This window comes from Astyanax mexicanus, chromosome 12 (assembly GCF_023375975.1).
Source record: "Astyanax mexicanus isolate ESR-SI-001 chromosome 12, AstMex3_surface, whole genome shotgun sequence".
NCBI lineage: Eukaryota > Metazoa > Chordata > Actinopteri > Characiformes > Acestrorhamphidae > Astyanax > Astyanax mexicanus.
This window is the reverse complement of record NC_064419.1, coordinates 1259036-1280548: the sequence shown is the minus strand read 5'-3', so window position 1 is coordinate 1280548 and position 21513 is coordinate 1259036. Positions and strand designations below refer to the sequence as shown.

General features: G+C 39.1%; 1 protein-coding gene across 1 annotated transcript in view; it reads right to left on the bottom strand.

Moving 5' to 3' along the window:
• atp2a2a (ATPase sarcoplasmic/endoplasmic reticulum Ca2+ transporting 2a) overlaps positions 1–20197 on the bottom strand; it is a 35537-nt gene extending 15340 nt beyond the window's left edge. Inside the window, exons 1-8 of the mRNA XM_022670582.2 lie at positions 19707–20197; positions 17509–17526; positions 17311–17393; positions 11671–11775; positions 11274–11412; positions 2649–2729; positions 1768–1853; positions 549–1013 (exon numbers count right to left, since the gene is read on the bottom strand). Of these exons, the coding sequence (XP_022526303.1) occupies positions 549–1013; positions 1768–1853; positions 2649–2729; positions 11274–11412; positions 11671–11775; positions 17311–17393; positions 17509–17526; positions 19707–19824 (1095 nt within the window). The 5' untranslated portion in view covers positions 19825–20197. The remainder of the gene's footprint in view (positions 1–548; positions 1014–1767; positions 1854–2648; positions 2730–11273; positions 11413–11670; positions 11776–17310; positions 17394–17508; positions 17527–19706) is intronic.
• Positions 20198–21513: the final 1316 nt, after the last annotated feature.

Here is a 21513-nt window from a genome sequence, read left to right as displayed (position 1 = left end):
GGGGCGCTATAATAAAATGAATAGGGTTAATAAAACTTCGGTGAGGAATATTAGTTACTGGTCCAACAGACTAAGGCGCTGCCACTATGTTCAGGAGATTGCCGGTTCGAATCCTGTGCATGCAGCTTTCCATCAGCTGCCAGAGCCCTGAGAGAGCACATTTGGTCTTGCCCTCTCTGGGTGTACAGTACAATACACAGTACAGTAGATGGCGCTCTCTCTTTCCCCTATTCATCACTCCTAAGGTGATGTGGATCAGCACAAGGCTGCTGCGTCTGTGAGCTGATATATCAGAACCGAGTCGCGGCGCTTTCCTTTCGAGCATTAGCGCTGTGATGATGCTACTCGGCTTCTCGTTCAAAAAGAGGCGGAGTCTGACTTCGCATGTATGTTTTGGAGGAGGCGTGTTCTAGTCTTCTTCACCCTCTTGGTGTTGGGGAGCATCACTAGTGATAGGGGGAGGAGTCCTAATGAGAGGGTTGGGTAATTGGCCGTGTAAATTGGGGAGAAAATTGCATATTAGAAAAAAAAAAAAAAAAAGTACTCACTCTGCACACGGACATCTGATTGGTGGTGAGGGTTCCGGTCTTGTCGGAGCAGATGACGGAGGTGCAGCCCAGCGTCTCCACCGAGGGCAGGGAGCGAACGATGGCGTTCTTCTTGGCCATGCGGCGAGTACCCAGGGCCAGGCAGGTGGTGATGACGGCGGGAAGCCCCTCAGGAATGGCGGCTACAGCCAGAGCCACGGCAATCTTAAAGTAATACACAGCCCCCCGGATCCAGGAGCCGCCGTGCACCGGGTCGTTGAAGTGGCCGATGTTGATGATCCACACGGCGATGCAGATGAGAGAGATGACCTTAGAGAGCTGCTCCCCGAACTCGTCCAGCTTCTGCTGCAGGGGGGTCCTCTCCTGCTCGGTGGACGCCATCTCATCTCGGATCTTACCGATCTCCGTGTTCACGCCCGTGGCCACCACCACGCCCACCGCCTTACCAGCTGCGATGTTGGTTCCCTGAGTTACAGAAACAGAGCTCACTCAGTTTAACCCTAATGGTCAATTTGACCCATTGTAAAGTTTGAAGATCTACGAAAATCAGTTAAAAGTACTTTTTTTCAGTATGAAACTCTTCTGCTTGCCTAAATCAGTGTTTTCAACATATAATATGAAAATGGTTTATCTCAAATATCGAATATATTGCAACAACCCCCCCCCCCTGCTACTAAAATCTAAACTAACACAATTGCAATTGCAATGTTATGTTCCAATGTGATGTAAAACTACTGTTTTATATGTCTATACGTCTTTTAAAAAGTACTAAAGCAGTGAAACAGTAAAAAAAAGTTGAAACGTATTTTTTTTCTATGAAAAACGAGTGAATTATCCTAATTGAAGCATTACCAGTTAGAGGTAAGGAACACAACTGCACTAAATACTGATAGAATAATTAATAATGGAGTTTCTAAAATATATATTTACACTGCTTGTAAGGATTCTTTTGCTTTAAGCAAGCAAATATATGTTTTATCTGATTACTCGATTAATTGAATGGATTTTGCAGTAGAGTACTCGATTACTAAAATAATCGACAGCTGCAGCCCTAATAAGAACAGAACAGAAGAAGCACAGAAGAAGTGGAGCGCTGTTCTAATACGGATCGACATTTAATAATAAAGGTAATAGAAAGAAATGGCAGCAGTAGCCTGATAGCGCTTCACTGACGGCCAGCAGAAAAGGTCAGTAGCAGCCGGTTTGTGGTGATACTCACTGAGAACAGCATGTTCTTCTTGTCCTGATTGACGGCGCGGGGGTCGGGGACGGGGTCGGTGTGTTTAATCACCGAGACAGACTCACCTGTGTGCACAGAGAGACAGACAGAGAGAGAGAGACGGAGAGAGAGAGACAGACACATACAGTTTAGTCTCTTTACTGCTTAGTAAATACAAGCATTGTACAAATACAAATATATTAAGTACAAGGGGTGCACCGATTGTTTTGATTCAAAGTCTTGCTAATCATGGCTAATGCTAGCGGGTAGCTGCTAATGCTAATGTTGCTGCACCCAGCCTTAGTGGAAATCTGGAAATCTAAGCTTACTGTAAATAAATGGAAACTTTAGCTTTACTCACCCAAATAAAACAGTTTCCAGTCTTGTTTGACTTCAAAAAAGTTGACTTTACTACAGATAAGCTGTATAGAGCTAGGACAGTAACATTAGTGGATGTGTCACTAGAATAGAACTGCTGAAGTAAATGTATGATTAGAATAGCACTGTTGAGGTGGATTTATTATGCATGGTTGGTTTGTCCTGATCCTGATATTCTTCAAATATAAAAAGTGATTATAATTTACAATTTAGATTTGATACCCAAGCTATTGTTTCCCCAAACATTTATTTTTTATTCGACCCGGTTCAAACCTAACCTTGTATTTCAGTTAAGGAAAAGTGCACAATGTATATATATATATAAAAATCTATAATTTTGATTATTCCATTTTAAAAAATCTGATTAAAACAGTAATATGATTAATCAAATTATTATTCAATTAATTCAATGTTTTCTGTTCACTTCTGAACTTTCTTTCCACAAGTACACATCACTCAGATTGATTGGTCTGTATTAATCTGTATATTTAACAGTTTGTTACCCGTGAGGATGGACTGGTCCACTCTCAGTGTTGTGGACTTGATGGAACAAATGCGGATATCTGCAGGGACTTTGTCTCCCACTGGACAGAGAGAAAGAGAGAGAAAAAGGGAAAAAATAGGTTAGAAATCTGATTTATAGTAAAAAAAAAAAAAAAAAAAAAAAAAGGATTACACACAAAACTTATTGAAGAAAAAGTGGTTTTCCTTCTTTATTCGTATCTATTCTTATCACTAAAACACGATAAAAACAGCACGTTCACCCTGAGTATCTCATTGACTTTGTTAATATAGAGCTTATTCAAAACCAACCAGATCAATAGATCAACGTTAATTTAATGTGTTTTGTTCCATTAATGGACTTAATGACTTCATTACAGACTAAAAGTACAGACCCAAGGCCAAGACCCGAGAAACAGAAGGAAAGAAAGGGCCGGAAAGATTCCCTTTTCAGGAGAAAACAGACACATCATCTCTTGTGTGCATTCCCCGTGCCCTTGAGCGGGAGAGAAGAAAATAGCATGGGAGCAACAATGCACTGAGCCAAACATGGGAAAACTATTTTGATCTGTTCCCCGATGCACCGCTGATCAGGTTTAAATCCGGACGCTCCAGAACAGCTGCCCTCAACAGGAAGAGTAGCATGAGGTGATGGTGGCTGGTTTCCGGCCAAATTGAGGTTTCTCAGGCTCTGAGGACAAACTGATCTTCTGTAACATGATGGAGGAAGTCGTCCTCAATGAAAAACCAAAAACTCAACCATTACACAGTATGGCCCAATCCCATATCATCCCTTGCACTTAGTCCCTAACCCTCATTTGGATAAAAGGGTAGGGTGTGGTGATTCTTGTTGATTCTCATGACCAAAGAAACCCAAAGAAAGTGACAAAAAAACCCACAAATGCTGTATTTTCTTTGTCAAAAATTATGATAACCATTGCATTAGTGATGGGACAATACACTTTTTCCAGCTCTGATCCGATACCGATATAAAACTGATATAAAACTGCCGATACCGATACAAATACAGATACTTTTAGTTTATTATTTGTGCTATGATTAAGGTTACATAATGAGGCTGTAACAGAACACTCAACCCTTTAAAAGAGTATACACAAGAGCTTTTAATCTAAATGCATTCAAAAAAGTCATTTATTTGACAAACTTTATATACAAATAACAATAGTTTCCTTTTGAATTAAATGTTTTAATTTTTATTAAATTATAAAAAAAAGTTAAATATTAAATACAGGGCTTTTTTTGCACTGGTTGCGCAGGAGACTTTTATTTTGACAGGTAGCATAGTGAATTAGCTGCAATAGCTAAAGGCTAACTGACGCTAACTGTATTTCCAATAACGAATGGATTTCTTAGTGGACTGGCCGTGCTCACCTAATATCCGATACATTAAATTACGATATTGTATCGAAACAGTCCCATCTCTACATTGCACTATCTAGTTTAATGTGGTTTTAATTCTATTATGGCCATTTTTGAGCATAAAATAATCATTAGTAATACGTTTTGGCAGCAAAATGTACTGTTTCACTCAAGTGAAGGGTTTTATTCAAAAACAAGCCAGCAAATACTGTTCTTAGATCAGATTGGACTTCTTAAACAAAGCTACGCTTAGGTCTTTTAAAAGGTGATCCAGCAACCAAATAAAGCTGCAAATTATCCACCAGTGCAGAACTCCACCATGACAAATGATGGACACCGATAATGATAATGATAATGGTGACAATGCTTGTGGCACAGGCTTGGCGCCCGCTGGCACACATGTACCTGCAACCCGACCTCGACGTGCTGAATTAACAAGCAGATACTGTGCCAGGAGATACGAGCTCCCAGCTGAAGTTAAAGTGGCGAGAGCACAGGGTGCCAGCCGTCCATCCAGCCAGCAAACACTCTCCTCAGAAAGACTCAACGCCACATGAGGAACAACGCAACGAACGAGAACAGCCACACTTTACTGAAGGTCAGCCGGCACTGTTCACAGGCAGAGGGATTCCATTCCACCCTGTCGCTGCCAGAGAGCAGCCAATCCGTGACGAGCAGGTCACAGGGTTGAGTAGGGACTGACAAGTTAGAGGAACTGGACTGATGTGCCAAAGGTGAGGACAGTCCAACAGGAACATAACTCTGCTTCTCTTTAAAGAAGAAGATATACTGCTCGAAAATTGTTTATGTAGTTCCCAAAGGGATTTGACCTCTGATTTTAATCCATCTTTGCAGAGACACCTCAAACTAAAAGGACAATCAGAACACGTGGCTCCAGATCAGATCAGTGCAAGAAGGTGTTGGAACTTGATGGAACTTCAGTCTAGTTCTATTTTTGTTTAGGGGATCAAACCAGTGTCCTTCAGTCAAAAATCCACTTCTTAGAATCGATAAGGGGTCTCTAACCCTATAGTATAGCTGCCCTTGTGCTCCGAGTCCACATCCTCAAGCTGGAATATGTAAAGAAAACTTGAAGAACACTTCATTAAGACCATCTGTCAATGCCTATAAAAGCAATCACATGGTTATGGGTTCAATTCCCAGATCCTCCAAGCTGCCATTGTTGGTTCCTTTCTACTACAGAAGTATTATAGTATATAAGTATATTGGTTATTATATGGCACTGGTGGTTCAGCAGCAGGCGTGCTTTATTATGCATCACAGGGTTATGAGTTCAATACTTAGGTCCTCTAAGCTTCTACTCTTGGCTCCTCTCTGCCTCAAGGGTATCTTCTTGTATATTTGACCCTGTGAATCCAGCTTTCCAAGCTGGCACAGGTAATGTAAAAGTGCTATATTATTATTTGCAGGATTATAGGTTCAATGCCCAAAAATGGATCTTTATGATCGCAAACAGTGATGCAGGGTTATGGGTTCAGTATAGTTGACCCTGTGATTCCAGCTTTCCGACTTGGGATATGTAAAGAAAATGTAAAACATGTAAATGTGCTGTATTATACTTTGCAGGATTATAGGTTCAATGCCCAGGCCCAGGCTCATAAAGATCCAAAAATGGATCTTCATGATCGCAAATGTGTTTTTTCTGTGGCTTCACTTAAAGGAACATTTGAAGCAGAGAATCAGAAGTTTATTATTGATTTTAATAAGTGCGTTTTGGGTCAACAAGCTGTCTTTCTGTATTTCTTTAAGAACTTAATAGCTTTACAGAAGTTACAGCAGCAGCAGCAGTTCAGTGTTCAGAGCTCAGAGCTCAGAGTGTGGTGGGAGAGCTATTTGCAGAGCGGCCTGCAGGTACAGGCTTGTTCTCCTCACTTCTCGAGTTGCTGTGAGGAGGTTATCCGCCCTCTCTGCTCACACATCCGCCCCCACTCTCCACCAGCGGCCTGGCCCTAAAACACCCACGCCAGACCCTCCACACGCTGAGAACCAGAACAATACCGGCCTCGTGAGTCACCGGCTGGAGCCGAAGAGAGACGAAGCCAAACAAACTCTTAACTCCTCTTTAGATTTAAAGAGCCTGCAGCACAAATCCACCTCAAACACCACGAGCAGAACGGTAGCACACAGGTGAGAACACGAGTACACGCACGCCCTGTGCAGGTGACGGAACAGGTTGTGGTGCACTGTAAAGTTCACTTTCTGTGAATTATCACAGAGCTCATGTTGACTGAAATTTGTGAAGATCCTGAGTTTAGATACAAACACTCGAAATCACCTGTTGAGTGGGAACTCCAGGTAAAGTCCTGGGTTAACTTAGGTCATGTCTCACATAGGGATGGGAATCGTTTTAGCATTTTAGAAACCGGTATTTAGAAAATATACACATTTTCTGGGACCTCATGACAAGCATAAAAAATAAATAAACAAATATAAATAAAATTTCACTCGTAGTTCTCCTCAGTAACTAGCCAGCTAGCTAACTTTGCTTTTCCACCTTAAACGGTGAAACAATCGACAAAAGCTTCAACTTTTAAGGTGGAACGGAAAAATAAAATTAAAGCAAATAAAAGTTCATTTCAGCTCTTCATCACACAAGAAATAAGGAACGAGAAATGGGATTGGACCTTCAGTCCTTAATCATGTTAATCTGAGCTAAAGGCTAAAGCTGCTGTTTCCATGTGGGTCAGCCAGACGTGACTCTTCCTGTAGCAGTTTTTTCTCCATTTGTTTCTCTCTCTACTTTTAATAGTCACAGAATTCTCGGTGTTTGTGTCTTTTTCTAGTTATTATGATGATGAAAGTGTGAATGTGTACTGTACACATACAGCACTGCTTTACTACACATAAAGGCATACAAATTCAAAGCCCATTAAATTCAGTTTATTCAGCTGTATATATGCGTTATATAGTTTTATTACCCTAATTTCGCTATATTGTTCAAAGGAAGATCAAACAATGAGGCACCCGCTAGACACCCGTCTCATTCATGTCCCTGATAAAGACCCATATTCTTCCCTCCCTCCTGCTCGCTCTCTTTTTTTCAGCGCAGCCATTTGTGGCTTCTTGCTGACAGCACGAGGGCATCAGACACCTGGCACTACCCTACTACTGCCCACAAGTATCCTCAGTGACAGGAGATGGTTGCCAGGTCCAGCAGAAGCCTGCATTCCAGCACAGGGTGTTTGGAATCCCATCGCCCACGTGGTTGAGAGAGAGGGGCTGGGGAGTAGCTCGATCGCTGCCCCGGGGGGTAAGGGGTGGGACAGGACGAGCTCTTCCCTACAAGGTCATCTTTCTGAGAGCCAACAATAGGAGCCGAGCTCAGGGTGCTTATCAACCACCAGCCGAGAGTCACGCCCCCCGCCTTTTATCTGAGGGGGCTTTCCCCTTTGTTCACGGCTCAGAGGACGAGGTATAAATCAAACCTTTATAACACCATCACGACACGAGTATTGATAGAACAGATCAAAAGCTCCCAGAAACATCGCCCAGCACAGATACCTTTACTTCTGTCCATCAGCAGCAGGGTCACCAGCAGATCACATGTCTCTCCAAACCATCACTGATTGGTGGAAACGTCACACAAGACCTTTAAAATTTACTGATGATCAGTGATGGTTTGGAGAGACATGTCTGTCATCTGCTGGTGATGATCTACTGTGTTTTATCCAAAGAAGTCCAAAAAAGTTTCCCTCTGCTGACAACTTTTATAGAGATGCAGATTTCATTTTCCAGCAGGACTTGGCACACTGCCCACACTGGCAAAAGTACCTATTGTTGTTATATAATCTAATTTTCTGAGACAGATTTTTTTTTCATTGGCTGTAATCCATAATGATCAACAATAAAATAAATAAAAACTTAAAATAGATCACTCTGTATGTAATACATCTATATAATATAGGAGTTTCATATTTTGAACTGAATTACTGAAATAAAATAATTTTAGAGATGCAAACTGACTTGCCATCAGCTGCCAGAGCCCTGAGATTTTGATCCGACAGAAATGATGCACGTAGCAGAATTTTGATGAGACACACTTCCACAAACACACACTCAGCCCCGGAGAAGCTGACGGTCATTCAGCACAGGATTGGCTGTGTTTGTAATTCTGTTCACGGCCAAGTCAGTTACAGTCCCCCAGTCCCCCAGTCCAGCCTGTGCGCCGAGCCACTGCCTGCGTCACGCTTTCAGCACACGCGTGCAGTGAAAAGCCGCAGATGTCAGGTTACAAAATCCTCTAAAGACACGTCCAAAAATCTCGGCTTGAGATCAACATGTTAAGCAATTGTTCACCAATTCATCATCATCGTTTCCATCACCAACATAAACCACTCATTCTACTCAAAATAACCACAGATAGACCTTCTGGAGTACAAAAAAAATGCCAAAAATGCCATTACTCTTAATATCAATCAATACAACATAGCACTGTACTGTTTAGGAACAAAAGAGGGAGTGCTTACGACCGCAGCACAGCAGTGCCAATATATTACACTTAATAGCACGATTATACCATAGTTCCATTATCACTGTTTACTGAAAGATTTTGAGTTAAGAAGGGGGAAAAATAGGATCTGTTTGGTTCTAAAATAAACACTCCACCAATTAAAATAGTTCCATTGCTGCTCTGTTTGTAGCTGCACTGTTTGGCTTGTAAGCGCTGCATCGTTGCTAGGTTACCTGTATGTGGCGGAGTGGAGAATAAGAGAGCACTTAAAAATGATGAGTTTCTTCGATTTTACCAAATTGAAAACCTCTGGAATATAATCAAGAGGAAGATGGATGATCACAAACCATCAAACCACCAAACTGAACTGCTTGAATTATTGCACCAGGAGTAAAGCAGCAGAAAGTTATCCAAAAGCAGTGTGTAAGACTGGTGGAGGAGAACATGATGCCAAGATGCATGATTAAAAAAATATTGATTTCTGAACTCTTAAAACTCTTAATGAATATGAACTGGAGAAATGTTGTCTGTAGTTTATAGAATAAAACAACAATGTTCATTTTACTCAAACATAAACCTATAAATAGCAAAATCAGAGAACCTGATTCAGAAAGTGGAGTGTTCTTTTAACTTAACTCTAAATATAAAAGACTAGAACAGCACTGATGGTCAAATCTGATAATGTCTCCACAAATCCCACAGCTAATCTTCAAATCTTTTTTTTTTTTAAGGACTTAAAGTTCCTTTAGTCTAAAACACTTCATCTGATCTCTTCAGTTCCTCTCTGGACCACACAGAAGAGGCTTTTCAGCAAATTCACAAGGGATTGCTTATCTAAACACACTATGTTATAAACACACACACACACACACACACACACACACACACACTCACAATCCAGATTCACCCAGATCCAAACTCTTGCACACTCAGTATGTAAATGCTGCTCTAAAGGCTTGTGGAAACAGTTATGACGTCTGAAAGCTCTCAGCAGCACCAGTGACCTTTTCAAGGTGACACCGTCGTCCGTCTGGACCGAACCTCCTCACGTCATCCCCTGCAACACTGCAGTCGAGGGGAGGGGCCAGCTCAACACCTGTCATCTTAACTATTGTAACTGAGAGCTATAAATAAGCTATTCCATAATCTCAACAGCCCACATGAGCTAAAAATAAAACCCACCACTACAGAAGAGGAGAGAGGAAAAGAGGGAGAATGCAGGAATGCAGGGATTGAGCTCTCAGCTCGTTACAAAACCACACAGCAGCAGAACCGGCCAGGAGAACCTATTCACCAATCCACCAATCAAGAACCTAGAACCCATCACACAGATTTAAGTTCTTTACTCTAAATACAGTAAAATCAAAGTGCAAATAAAACATACTGTATTTTTTGTAATATAAGGCACACAGGATTATGAGGTGTATTATGCGACACTAGTAAGGAACAGCGGCATCACCATGTTTCCCTTCTAATTCAGCAGGTTAAATTAAGTAAACAAAACTGTAATTTTTTAAAAACAAAACAACATTTTCAAACAAGCGCTGGTATTATTTTACACAGATTTCTCCCTGAAAACTGTTTATTTGGGTGAGTTTATTAACAGTAAGCTTAGGATGATAATACTCCCTAGTGGCTAATGCTAATGCTGCTCCAGCCTTAGTGCTGGAGAGACTTCACTAAAACTCCTGTATAACTCTGAACTTCAGCAGAGTAGCTTTACTGCTCCTTAATATCTGACTGATAAAATTCCTACACAAGGCGCACTGGCGATTTTGGGGAAAATTAAAGGATTTTAAATGCACCTTACAGAGCAAAAAATACAGTACGCTACATGTAGTGCTATAGTGTTTTGCCCTTTTTGCACAGCTTGAATGCAGTAAACCGACAGCAGCTCCCTGTAATGAACATCATTCAGTAACAGTCACTCCAACAAAAGCCGTCGTAAACAAGAAAGTGTTAGAACTGATGTTCCAGGCTTCTGATCAGTGTGTTGTATGAGCCTGGATTAGCAGGGTATGTGAGACATTCCTGGAAATCATCCCACAAAAAAAAAAACAGGTTTAATTTCCTAGAAACCATCTGAACTGCAGCAGCAGCTCCGAATCCTACAGAATCTAATCCTCCCTCACTGCAGAATTACTCCCAGCCTTTCTGCACATGCTGAGAGCTGCTGCTGCTGCTGCTGACAGAGCTGAGAGCTGTGTGAAGAGTGTGTGAGCAGCATCAGCAGTGTGAGAGTGTGTGTGTGTGTGAGAGTGTGTGTTGCAGAGCAATGAGGCTGAGAGCTCACTGCACAGAAAAGAGTTCAGATACGGACATTTACTGAGGGTGTCTAGGGGTGGGATCGTATCATTTCGATCGTATCATATTGAATTGTTACGTGGCGTAACCAAACATGAATATTTCTATAGAATCATAGCTGCTCTAAACTCCCTAAGACCCTAATCATGGGTGATATGGCAGAATATATATATATATATATATATATATATATATATATATATATATATATATATATATATATATATATAGAGAGAGAGAGAGAGAGAGAGAGAGAGAGAGAGTATAAGGGTGATATTATTGCGTACAATACTTATGATACTTGTTCTGTTTCTCTCAGCTTGTCCAAAAATGCATGTATGTGTAAAGCGTGTCCTTCAGTAACACCTCTAAGTGTTAATTGTACTCTAAGCTCACTTTTAATAGATTACATTTCCCTACTGACTTACACAAAACGTTATAAGCTGTTATAAGCATGATTAATGCATCTTACCAGCCACCTCCACAATGTCTCCAGGCACAATGTCTTTGGCTTTGATCCTCTGCACGGTTTTCCTATCCTGCCGGTACACCTTCCCCATCTCAGGCTCGTATTCCTTCAGAGCCTCGATGGCATTCTCAGCATTACGCTCCTGATGGAGAGACAGAGCGGCCGATTCAGTCAGATCTCTTTATTTATTCTTCTTAAGAGTGGTTTAGAGCTGAGGCAAGAATTTAAATTAACTTCCTTTAAGAGGTACTAAAAGAAATGGTCTTAATTTATTATAAATACAATAAAAATGATCCCAAACTATCTACATAAAAAAACAAATTAAAAAAGTAACTCTTACAAATAAGCTGTAGCTACACCTTTCACATGTACAGGTGTGAAATAAACTACCATCACTCACCTGCCACACCCCTACGATGGCATTGGCTATAAGAATAAGCAGGATTACGAAAGGCTCCACAAAGGCTGTGATGGTCTCTTCTCCCTCTTCAAACCAGGCTAAAACCTGCAGAGAATAACAGAGAATATTAATGAGAGATTCATCCTGATACACAACATTATAAATGCAGCATTACTCATAACAGACTTTAGCTGGAGGGCCACAGATTCAGGCCTCGTGTAGAAACACGCAACACTAGCAGTCAGCACTCTCATTTATTTTAAGTTACTTTTTTTATTTCAGTAATTCAGTTTAAAATGTGAAACTCATATATATATATATTGTTGATGATTATGAAGCTTACAGCCAATGAAAACCCAAAAATCAGTGTCTCCGAAAATTAGAATATTATTTATTATTATTATTATTATTATTATTATTATTATTATTATATAACTGTTTTTTAGCAGTGTTTTGGCAAGACTCATATAAACTGTGTATATGAACGATTTCACTGTAATGTGGCTTCTTCACTGTCACTGTGTAGAACATTATCTAGGGCTCGGCAATTATGACATTAAATCAACATAAAATAACATAATTAATTGAATATTCTTTTTTGTGATGCATTAAAATAGTTGTTGAATAAAACTGTAAATTGTACGTTTTGACTCCAAAAATCTCTTGGTATACTAAGAGCCCCTTCCCCTGGAACTTAGGGGCCGAACCTAACCCCTGAAAAACAACCCCACACCATAATCATAATAATCCCCCCTCTACCAAACTTTACACTCAGCACAATGCAGTCAAGACAAGTATCATTCTCCTGACAACCGCCAAACACAAAATCATCCACATTGGATTGCCAAACTGAGAAGCATGATCACTCTTACTTTCCCTGGTCAGTCCTGATGAGTGCCAGTTTCATCATAATGCTTTTGATGATCTTTCTGACTGCACTTGAGTAGATTATAAAAGTTGAAATGTTTCAGATTTCCTTTTTTTTACTTAGTTGAGTAGTTTTTACAATAATCTGGATTTGAACATTACTCAAATATTCACTATTCACTGTATACCTGTAACTCTACCTCTTCACTACTTTACTTTAACCGATGCTCTCAAACACTTTATTAAGAGGCAAGAAATTCAAGTAATTAACTCTTGATGAGTTCAGCACAGCTGTTAACTGAAAGCCTGAATTCTACCTCATAAAACTGACTGAGAAAATCCAGCAGAGATGTTCAAAACTGTCTAATCTAAGGAAGAGGTGCTGCTTTACTTTCTTCATCATTTAGATGACTTTAGCATTTATCCACAATGCAATGCATTTTAAAATAATGAATTTAGGCACTGAATTTAAAAAGTGTCTGAATGGAGTAAACTCAGGACTGTATCCAGGTTGTTGCGTAATCCACTATAACACTAACAGCACTAGAGCTGGAGGTGGGAGGAGAGCAGAGGTGTTTTTTGTTGTTTGTAAATTCTGCTGTTCTTACTATGAACTGCTTCACATATCAATTAATTCACTCTCACTTTTTCACAATAAACAGTCTGGACTTTTTGTACTGAAATATCATAGTCGTTGGTTGAATCACTGCATTCCTAAAAAAAAAGAGACGGTGTGAAAAACTACGTAATGAGAAGAGGAACTGATCCAAAAAAGGGCAGAGCATTAAAAATAAAACTGTCTAAGCAAGTGTGATGATGCTGCAATTTTTTAGAAACAGTATGATTTCTTTGAAGTCATATATATGGTTTATGCTGATGTATTGACAATTTTTTGAGTTATTAAGCTCAGAAAATGACAAAAAATTGCGATTTTTGCATCAAACATGGTGCCTGGAGTGGTTTATAGAACTAAACAAATGGGGTGTTGTAAAGTTTTTAATGACAAAGCATTGAGATACTTTTCTAGTTTTGATATAGTGTGGAAAACTATTCATCATTTTGTTTCTGCTCAGTACAAAATGATTTCTTTCTTGTTTTATTTTTGCTCAAATATAAATAATAAATATAAAAGAGTCATTGGAACACAAAATTCACTGTCAGACACTTTCAAACATCTAATGCCAGGTTCGCACTAAATGATTTCATCCCAGTTTTTCAGTTTTTTGTTGATCAGCGACAAAAAAATCCTTTCAGAGGCAAATCGGGGATCTCTCTCATTTGCCATGCTAGATATCTGACCCAGTCGGCGACTGGGAGTCAGGAGCAGCAGCTACCGACAGCCAATAGGATCACAGAAAGAGAGAATCACAGGTCCACAAGACATCTTCTGCATGGTCAGAGCTGTTTATGGAGAGTCTGACCTCTTTCTGTTGCCCTGTTATATTAGTAAATTAATGATTGGTTGAAGTTTAAAAGGCTTAGAATTAAAAAAGTTCAAAATCTTAAAAAATTATGTCTTTTTGGTGCTGAAACATTTTAGTTATATAGTTCTGTGTTGACGACATAAGTACATATTTCAGTATAAAATAATCAAACATTGTGCAATTTGAAGTTTATTAGTAAAAATTAGTTAATCTTTACATTTGACCAGGGGTTATTTTTTTGCATTGCACTGAATTGAGTTATATTATAGTACATTTACCAATTGTTTGCTATTGGTTTATTGTGATATGCCCTTTATTAACCTTTTATTAACTAACGCTACTATTATCCCATGACACGCACTGTGGGTGGGCATAGCTGTCCACAATACTGTGATCTACACCCCACAGAAATGAAGTCAGAGCTAAAGTTAGCCGCTCAGTACAGAACAGTAGAAGCCGTGTTCCACATGATGTTCCTCTCGTGCTACCTGCTGGTTCTGGCTGCAGATTTAACACCCCGCTCTCGGCTGTGGGCTTTAGTCCTCCGCTGCCGGCCAGTTCTCCCAGTTACCGGAACAAGTAGTCTCCCACCGAAGGTCAGGAGCCAAATTTGGCCTGCAGCGATGCCCTCTCCCCCAGTCCGCTCAGCAGGAGCTGTCAGAGACAAAGTCCAACACCCTGCTATCTCTCAGCTGGGCAGCGGACAGCTGGCGGGCATACCTCTCTCCGGACGGACGGACGAACTGGTCCAAGTGCCATGTGGTCGAGAGATCACCACAGAGTACCACAGGGCATGCTCAGTGCTCACTGGACTTACCAGCTTATCCCAAAACTAAGCTCAGGACTAGCTGAGCAGAGGAAACATACATCACAGTTTTAAATCATGCATCTTGGCATCATGTTCTCCTCCTCCACCAGTCTTACACACTGCTTTTAGATAACTTTATGCTGCTTTACTCCTGGTGTAATAATTCAAGCAGTTCAGTTTGGTGGTTTGATGGTTTGTGATCATCCATCTTCCTCTTGATTATATTCCAGAGGTTTTTAGTTTGGTAAAATCAAAGAAACTCATCATTTTAGGTGCTTTCTTTTTTTTCTCTTTATAGAAGAAGAAACATAAGCAATATAATAGAATAATTATATTACAATAAAGCAATACCAGTTAACCAAAATTATTCAAGCTGAGGTCTGAAAGACGCTGTAAGTAAATTAAACATTACAGGTCAGTTTTAGGTATTAACAGGTATTAAGCCTAGTTTTGGACAGCACAGCATTTTGAAAGGAGTTTTAGTTCGGATCCAGATCAAAGTAGCATGTGTGAAAGAGGCTGTGAACCAAGATCTGAATTAAAGGACTATGGTCCGGTTCTTCTGCAGTGTGAAACACTTTTCTAGATGGTTCAGACTTAGCTTAGATTTCCATTATTTTCAACAGCATGGTTAGCAGCAGTGCTTAGCGCTAGTAAATGCCGTCCGATAGCGCTACACTGAGTGTTCCAGTAAGCCAGGGCGATATTAGCTAGCGGTTTTGATATTAGCTTAGCTTGTTTTAACAGAGTAAACATGCAGACTTCAGTCCGATATATAGTCACCTTTGTACGGCGAAAGACCTAGCGCTGCTCCAGCCTTAGTGCTGGAGAAACTTTACTGAAACTCCTGTATAACTCTGTACTACTGCTCTTTAATACCTGACTGGTGGAATTCATACAGAGGGAGCATCGGATTATAAGGAGCTCTGACGATTTTTGTGATTTTTAGGATATATTGTCCAAAAAATATGGTAGTAACAGAGTCATCAGAACAAAACCTTTCCCCAAGTACGTTCGTCAAAATGTACTGATAGATGTACAGTCAGGTGTGCATGAAAACACTCAGTGTTGTTTAGCATACTGTAAATACAACGAAGTCGCATGTCCCTATTTGGCGGCCTAGCCTGAAATAAAAGTGACAGGATATGAATATGACCTTACAGAACCATTTACTATTATAATAACACCATCAGTACTGAACGTCTAAACGTCCAAACAGACAGCGATAGACCTTTCCTTCCAGAAGCAATCCGCACTAATAAAAAACTCTTTACACATCAGCCCAAAGCCCCGACGCCTCGCCCGGCAGCCAGCGACCGACACTCGATCCCCACAAACGCTGCTGTCACCATTCCTAAACACCTCGGCTTTCTCAGCTGTTTAACCTTCTGATCTGTGAGTAACCCAAGACACGGTGAAGACATGAGACACGAGACGCTAACATCGCTAACAAGCTAATCTGCACTTCCACATGCCCTCAGAGAGGACAACAGGAGGAACCCTCATCTACATTCCCCAGCCTGCTGTAACAAGCACAACGCTAATTATTAGCATTAGCATTCCACAAAAACATGCTACTGTTGTCCACTGTATATTACAGCTGCAACTATAGATCTGACTAGTTTACTAGTTGATTAATCAGCTGATTATTTGTTCGATTAGTCGCGATTATTTTTTATTAGTCGCAATTATTTTTTATTAGTCACGATTATTTTTTATGTCATGCCCTACATTTGACTATATACCTATATTAAATTAAAAATTATATAAAAATATTTTATAGGAAACATTCACACAGGCTGGATGTTATTTTTTAGGGGATTCTAGGATACCTGTATGTATTTTGTCATTTAGAGCATTTATTTACAGAAAATGAGAAATGACTGAAATAACAAAAAAGATGCACAGCTTTCAGACCTCAAATAATACAAAGAAAACAAGTTCATATTCATAAAGTAGTTTTAAGAGTTCAGAAATAATCAATATTTGGTGGAATAACCCTGGTGGTTTTTAATCACAGTTTTTTTTTTTTCATGCATCTTGGCATCATGTTCTCCTCCACCAGTCTTACACACTGCTTTTGGATAACTTTATGCTGCTTTACTCCTGGTGCAGAAATTCAAGCAGTTCAGTTTGGTTGTTTGATGGTTTGTGATCATCCATCTTCCTCTTGATTATATTCCAGAGGTTTTTAATTTGGTAAAATCAAAGAAACTCATAATTTTAAGTGGTTTCTTATTTTTTCCAGAGCTTTATATTAAACGAAAATATAAAAAATACGAATAATTGTCTGTAGGTACTATAACATTTAGTGGACAGCGTAGAGTATCTCCCTAACATTTATCCAGCTAACGTTAGTTTAACTAATATTAGCAATATTAATGAAGGAATGAAGCATGTTTAAGACAAAAAAATATTTGAAAAGCAAACTTTTAACATTTTGCACTGTAGAAAAATGTGTGAGCTTAATCAGGGTTTCCTAAAACTAAGAGACAATCCCTGAGAGACTTTTACCCCTCTGATAGCAAAAGATATACTTACAAATGATATACAAGCTGCCAGTAGAAGAATGCGCACGAGTAAATCCTCAAACTGCTCAATAACCAGCTCCCATATAGATTTTCCTGAAGAGAAAAGGAGGAGGAGGTCAGGATCGGTCAATGCAAACCAATCTGTGTAGGTCCATTTTATTAATGAATAAATAAAAGTACTGATTAAAATAAGAAAGAAGAAAATTACCTTCTTCAGCTGGTAATTCTGCACAGGAATGATGACCAGAAGAGGAAAAATGGGAAAAGAGGGAAAGTGTCAATTAAAAGGTCCTGTTCACTTTAAAAAACAGCTTTTCCTGACATTATCCAAATCCAGAAAGCTTCATAACAGCAGCATTAGGCACACTTTTGCCTACATTTGAGACACACAGAGCAGCACTGGATGATTTTGTACAGTAATAATGATGATGATGATTCACTACAGAAAGGAGTTTTAGCAGCTGCTTTCTAACCGGGCTTTCTCACATCTTCTCCTGAGAACAGATGGGCCGTTATTTTAGACTAGAAAGGCTTTATTTAATACGTCTACAAATAGCAACAACTGCAAGCATAGACAGTGTTCCAACAACTGTAAAATAGAACTGAAAATAGAGCTTTATTGACAATGAAAAAGCCCCAGGACTAAATGCACCAACCTTAAATATGCAAAATATTTAAAAAATATATATATAGCATCATCACACAAGATTGAATATTGTGTCCCTTTGCTGCATTAAATAAACCTGGAATAAAACTTTCACAAGGAGTACACCAATAGAAACACCCGAAAATTACTTGGGAAAAAGTTTAAAAATTAACTTTTATATATTCTAGCATTAACATTAAATTAAGTGCCAAACAACTGTCCATTTAATAAAGGCAAGAGAAGCTGAGAAACATGGTGGTGGTAGTTTCTATCCTGCTCTTTATTGTCTCGAATTTGGCGGCATAAAGTTATCCAAAAGCAGTGTGTAAGACTGGCGAAGGAGAACATGATGCCAAGATGCATAAAAAACTGATGCACTTAAAACTAGGGTTATTCCATCAAATATTGATTATTTCTGAACTCTTAAAACTTTATGAATATGAACTTGTTTTCTTTGAATTATTTTCTAATCTATTTTTGTTTTTTCATCATTTTTGCAGTTACTCATTTTCTGTAAATAAATGCTCTAAATGAGAATATTTTTATTTGTAGTTTGGGAGAAATGTTGTCTGTAGTTTATTGAATAAAACAACAATGTTCATTATAATGACCTTGCTTTCACCCTCATCATCTAACGTTATCTGCCTCAAATGTCCTGCACATTCAGTCCAGTGCTGATACACACACACACACACACACACACACACGCACACACACACTCTCTCTCTCTCTCTCTTACATTCATATACATAAAAATGTATACATAAATACATATATAAAAGACGTGCGTGGTGACGTCAGCACTTTCGCAATCGTTTAACAGCCTTTATACTGATTGTTTAGCGATTGGTGTTCTGTCGAGCTCTGCTACCCATCGATAAGTGCTTCCTAAAGGCACTGCGCATGCGCCAACCTACACTTTTTAAATTATTTCTCGTGCATTATTTTGTATTCTAATTTTTTTAATAATAAATCTTTTACAACCTGCATTCACTGTCATTGCACAAATACTGTAATAATATTAATAATAATTAAAATTAATAAAAATTAGAATAAATGCAATTATTATTATTATTATTATTATTATTATTATTATTATTATTATCATCATCATCATTATTGGCGTAACATATGATATAGTAATTTATGCTTTCCAAACATACTAGCTAGCTACATCTACTGGGAACATGCTTTAATATGGTGCTATTTTTTTGTATTATTACAAAAGTTATGTCAAATTCTGCTACCCTGTCAAATCGTGCTAAGTTACCCTAGTCTTTAATGTTTAACTGTAAAAATGTTATATATTATTAAAATATGCTGCATGCAGTAGAAATATCGGTAAAATCAAATTTAAAAAGTTTAAATGTATGTATCAGGATAGATTTAAGGCATTATTGGTGATTAAAAATCATAATTGTAAATTATCAGGGGAAAAACTAAAGATGGGTAACCCAGGTCCAGAAAGTAAAAATCCACCCCAGGGTTTTGTACCAACTGCCTGGGCGGCTCTGCTGCAGCCCCGCAGCAGAGCCGCCCAGGCAGTTGGTACAAAACCCTGGGATGGATTTTTACTTTCTGGACTTTTCCCACTTCTAGCACATTAAACAAGTCAAAAAATGAGAGTTCTGCGCATGCGCACAGACGCTAAGTATCACATATCGATGGGTAGCGCATGAATTCGATGGAACACCGGAATTCCCATTAATATACTGAGTAAAACGCACGCACGCGCAAAGGCGCGCGGGTTTCTCACGTACCGTTCGGTCCCCATTTCTCACGCTGCCGTTTAACCTGCTCGAGCCCCAGTCCCGTGCTCTCGTTCACGCCGAAAAAGCTGTAAACTTCCTCCACACTCTTAGTGTGCGCGCTCTCCATCCCGCCACTGCCGCCACTGTCTGTCTGTCTATCCGTCTGTGTGTCTGTCTGCTTGTCTATCCGCGTTCAGAACAGGCTGAGTAGCTGTCTCTCGTTCACAGTAGTCCGGTCTCTGTCTCAGGTCTCTGTCTCAGGTGAGCAGTGGCAGCAGTAGTAGTTTTCTCCACAGGTGTGAGGAGGAGGAGTGAGGGTCTTCTTCCTTTTCCTACCTTTAAACAGGTAGGTGCACTATCTCCAGGTTCCGCTTTATTATTACCGCATCACACTCACTCCCGCACTCCGCTGAGCTCGCGCTCTCTGTCTGGCGTTCTCACGCGCTCGGGGTGTGTGTACCGGGACCTGTGCCGGTGAGCCTCGCGCCGCGTCCACTGGCACATGAGGTTATATCGCGACCGCCTCGCTGCTGCCCCCTCTCGGCGCGCGGGCACAGCCAATCAGCGCGCGCCCCGGCTCAGGAGTTTGTGCTTTAAGAGGTACAAACCCTCCCTGCTATAATAATATATAATAATATAATAATAATCCATAATAAACCCACTGTCTAGTATAAAAACCTATTCCCGCCACATAAAAAAATTAAAATAATCCAGCATATTTTTTTATTAGTATTAAGTAACCTGCTATCTTAATATGTTGAAAAAGTAAGTTCATAATTTTAGATACTATCTATATATTTTAAGATACTAAGTCATTATTTTGAGATAGGAAGTGTATAGAAGCCTATTACCGCCACCTAAAAATAATATTCCAGCACATTTTTTATTATTATTAAGTAAACTGCTATCTCATTATTTTTTGAGAAACTAATTCATTATTTTGAGATACTATCTCAATATTTTGAGATACTAAGTCATTATTTTAAGATACTATCTCAATATTTTGAGATATTAAGTCATTATTTTGAGATTAACTGCTTGAATTTTTGCACCAGGAGTAAAGCAGCATAAAGTTATCCAAAAGCAGTGTGTAAGACTGGTGGAGGAGAACATGATGCCAAGATGCATGAACAAAAACTGTGATTAAAAACCAGGGTTATTCCACCAAATGTTGATTTCTGAACTTTTAAAACGTCCTGAATATGAACTTTTTCTTTTTACATTATTTGAGGTCTGAAAGCTCAATAAGAACATTTCTAATTTTTTTGTAAATAAATGCTAAATTAGAATATTTTTATATACAATTTGGGAGAAATGTTGTCTGTAGTTTATAGAATAAAACAACAATGTTCATTTTACTCAAACATAAACCTATACGTAGCAAAATCAAATAAACTGATTCAGAAATCAGAATAAAGTGGCCCTTTCCAGAGCCCTACAAGTGCATAAAAAATTTAATCAAAAAGTTTTGCTTTTACTTTATTTCAGTGTTTTAGTTCAAAATGTGAAATTCACATATTCTTTATATAGGTGTATTACACAGAGAGTGGTCTATTTTAAGATGATTATGATTTACAGCCAATAAAAAACAAACAAACCAAAAATCAGTGTCTCAGAACATTTGAGTATTTTATTTTTTAAAGACCATTTGAGATTTTTTTGGTAGTGTGGAAAATGTGCCAAGTCCTGCTGGAAAATGAAATCGGCATCTAATAAAACACAGTGAATCAACACCAATCAACCACCATCACTGATCATCAGTAAATTTTACATTTCATTTGAAGGAAATCAAGGGAACAGAGTCTGGAGGAAGAGT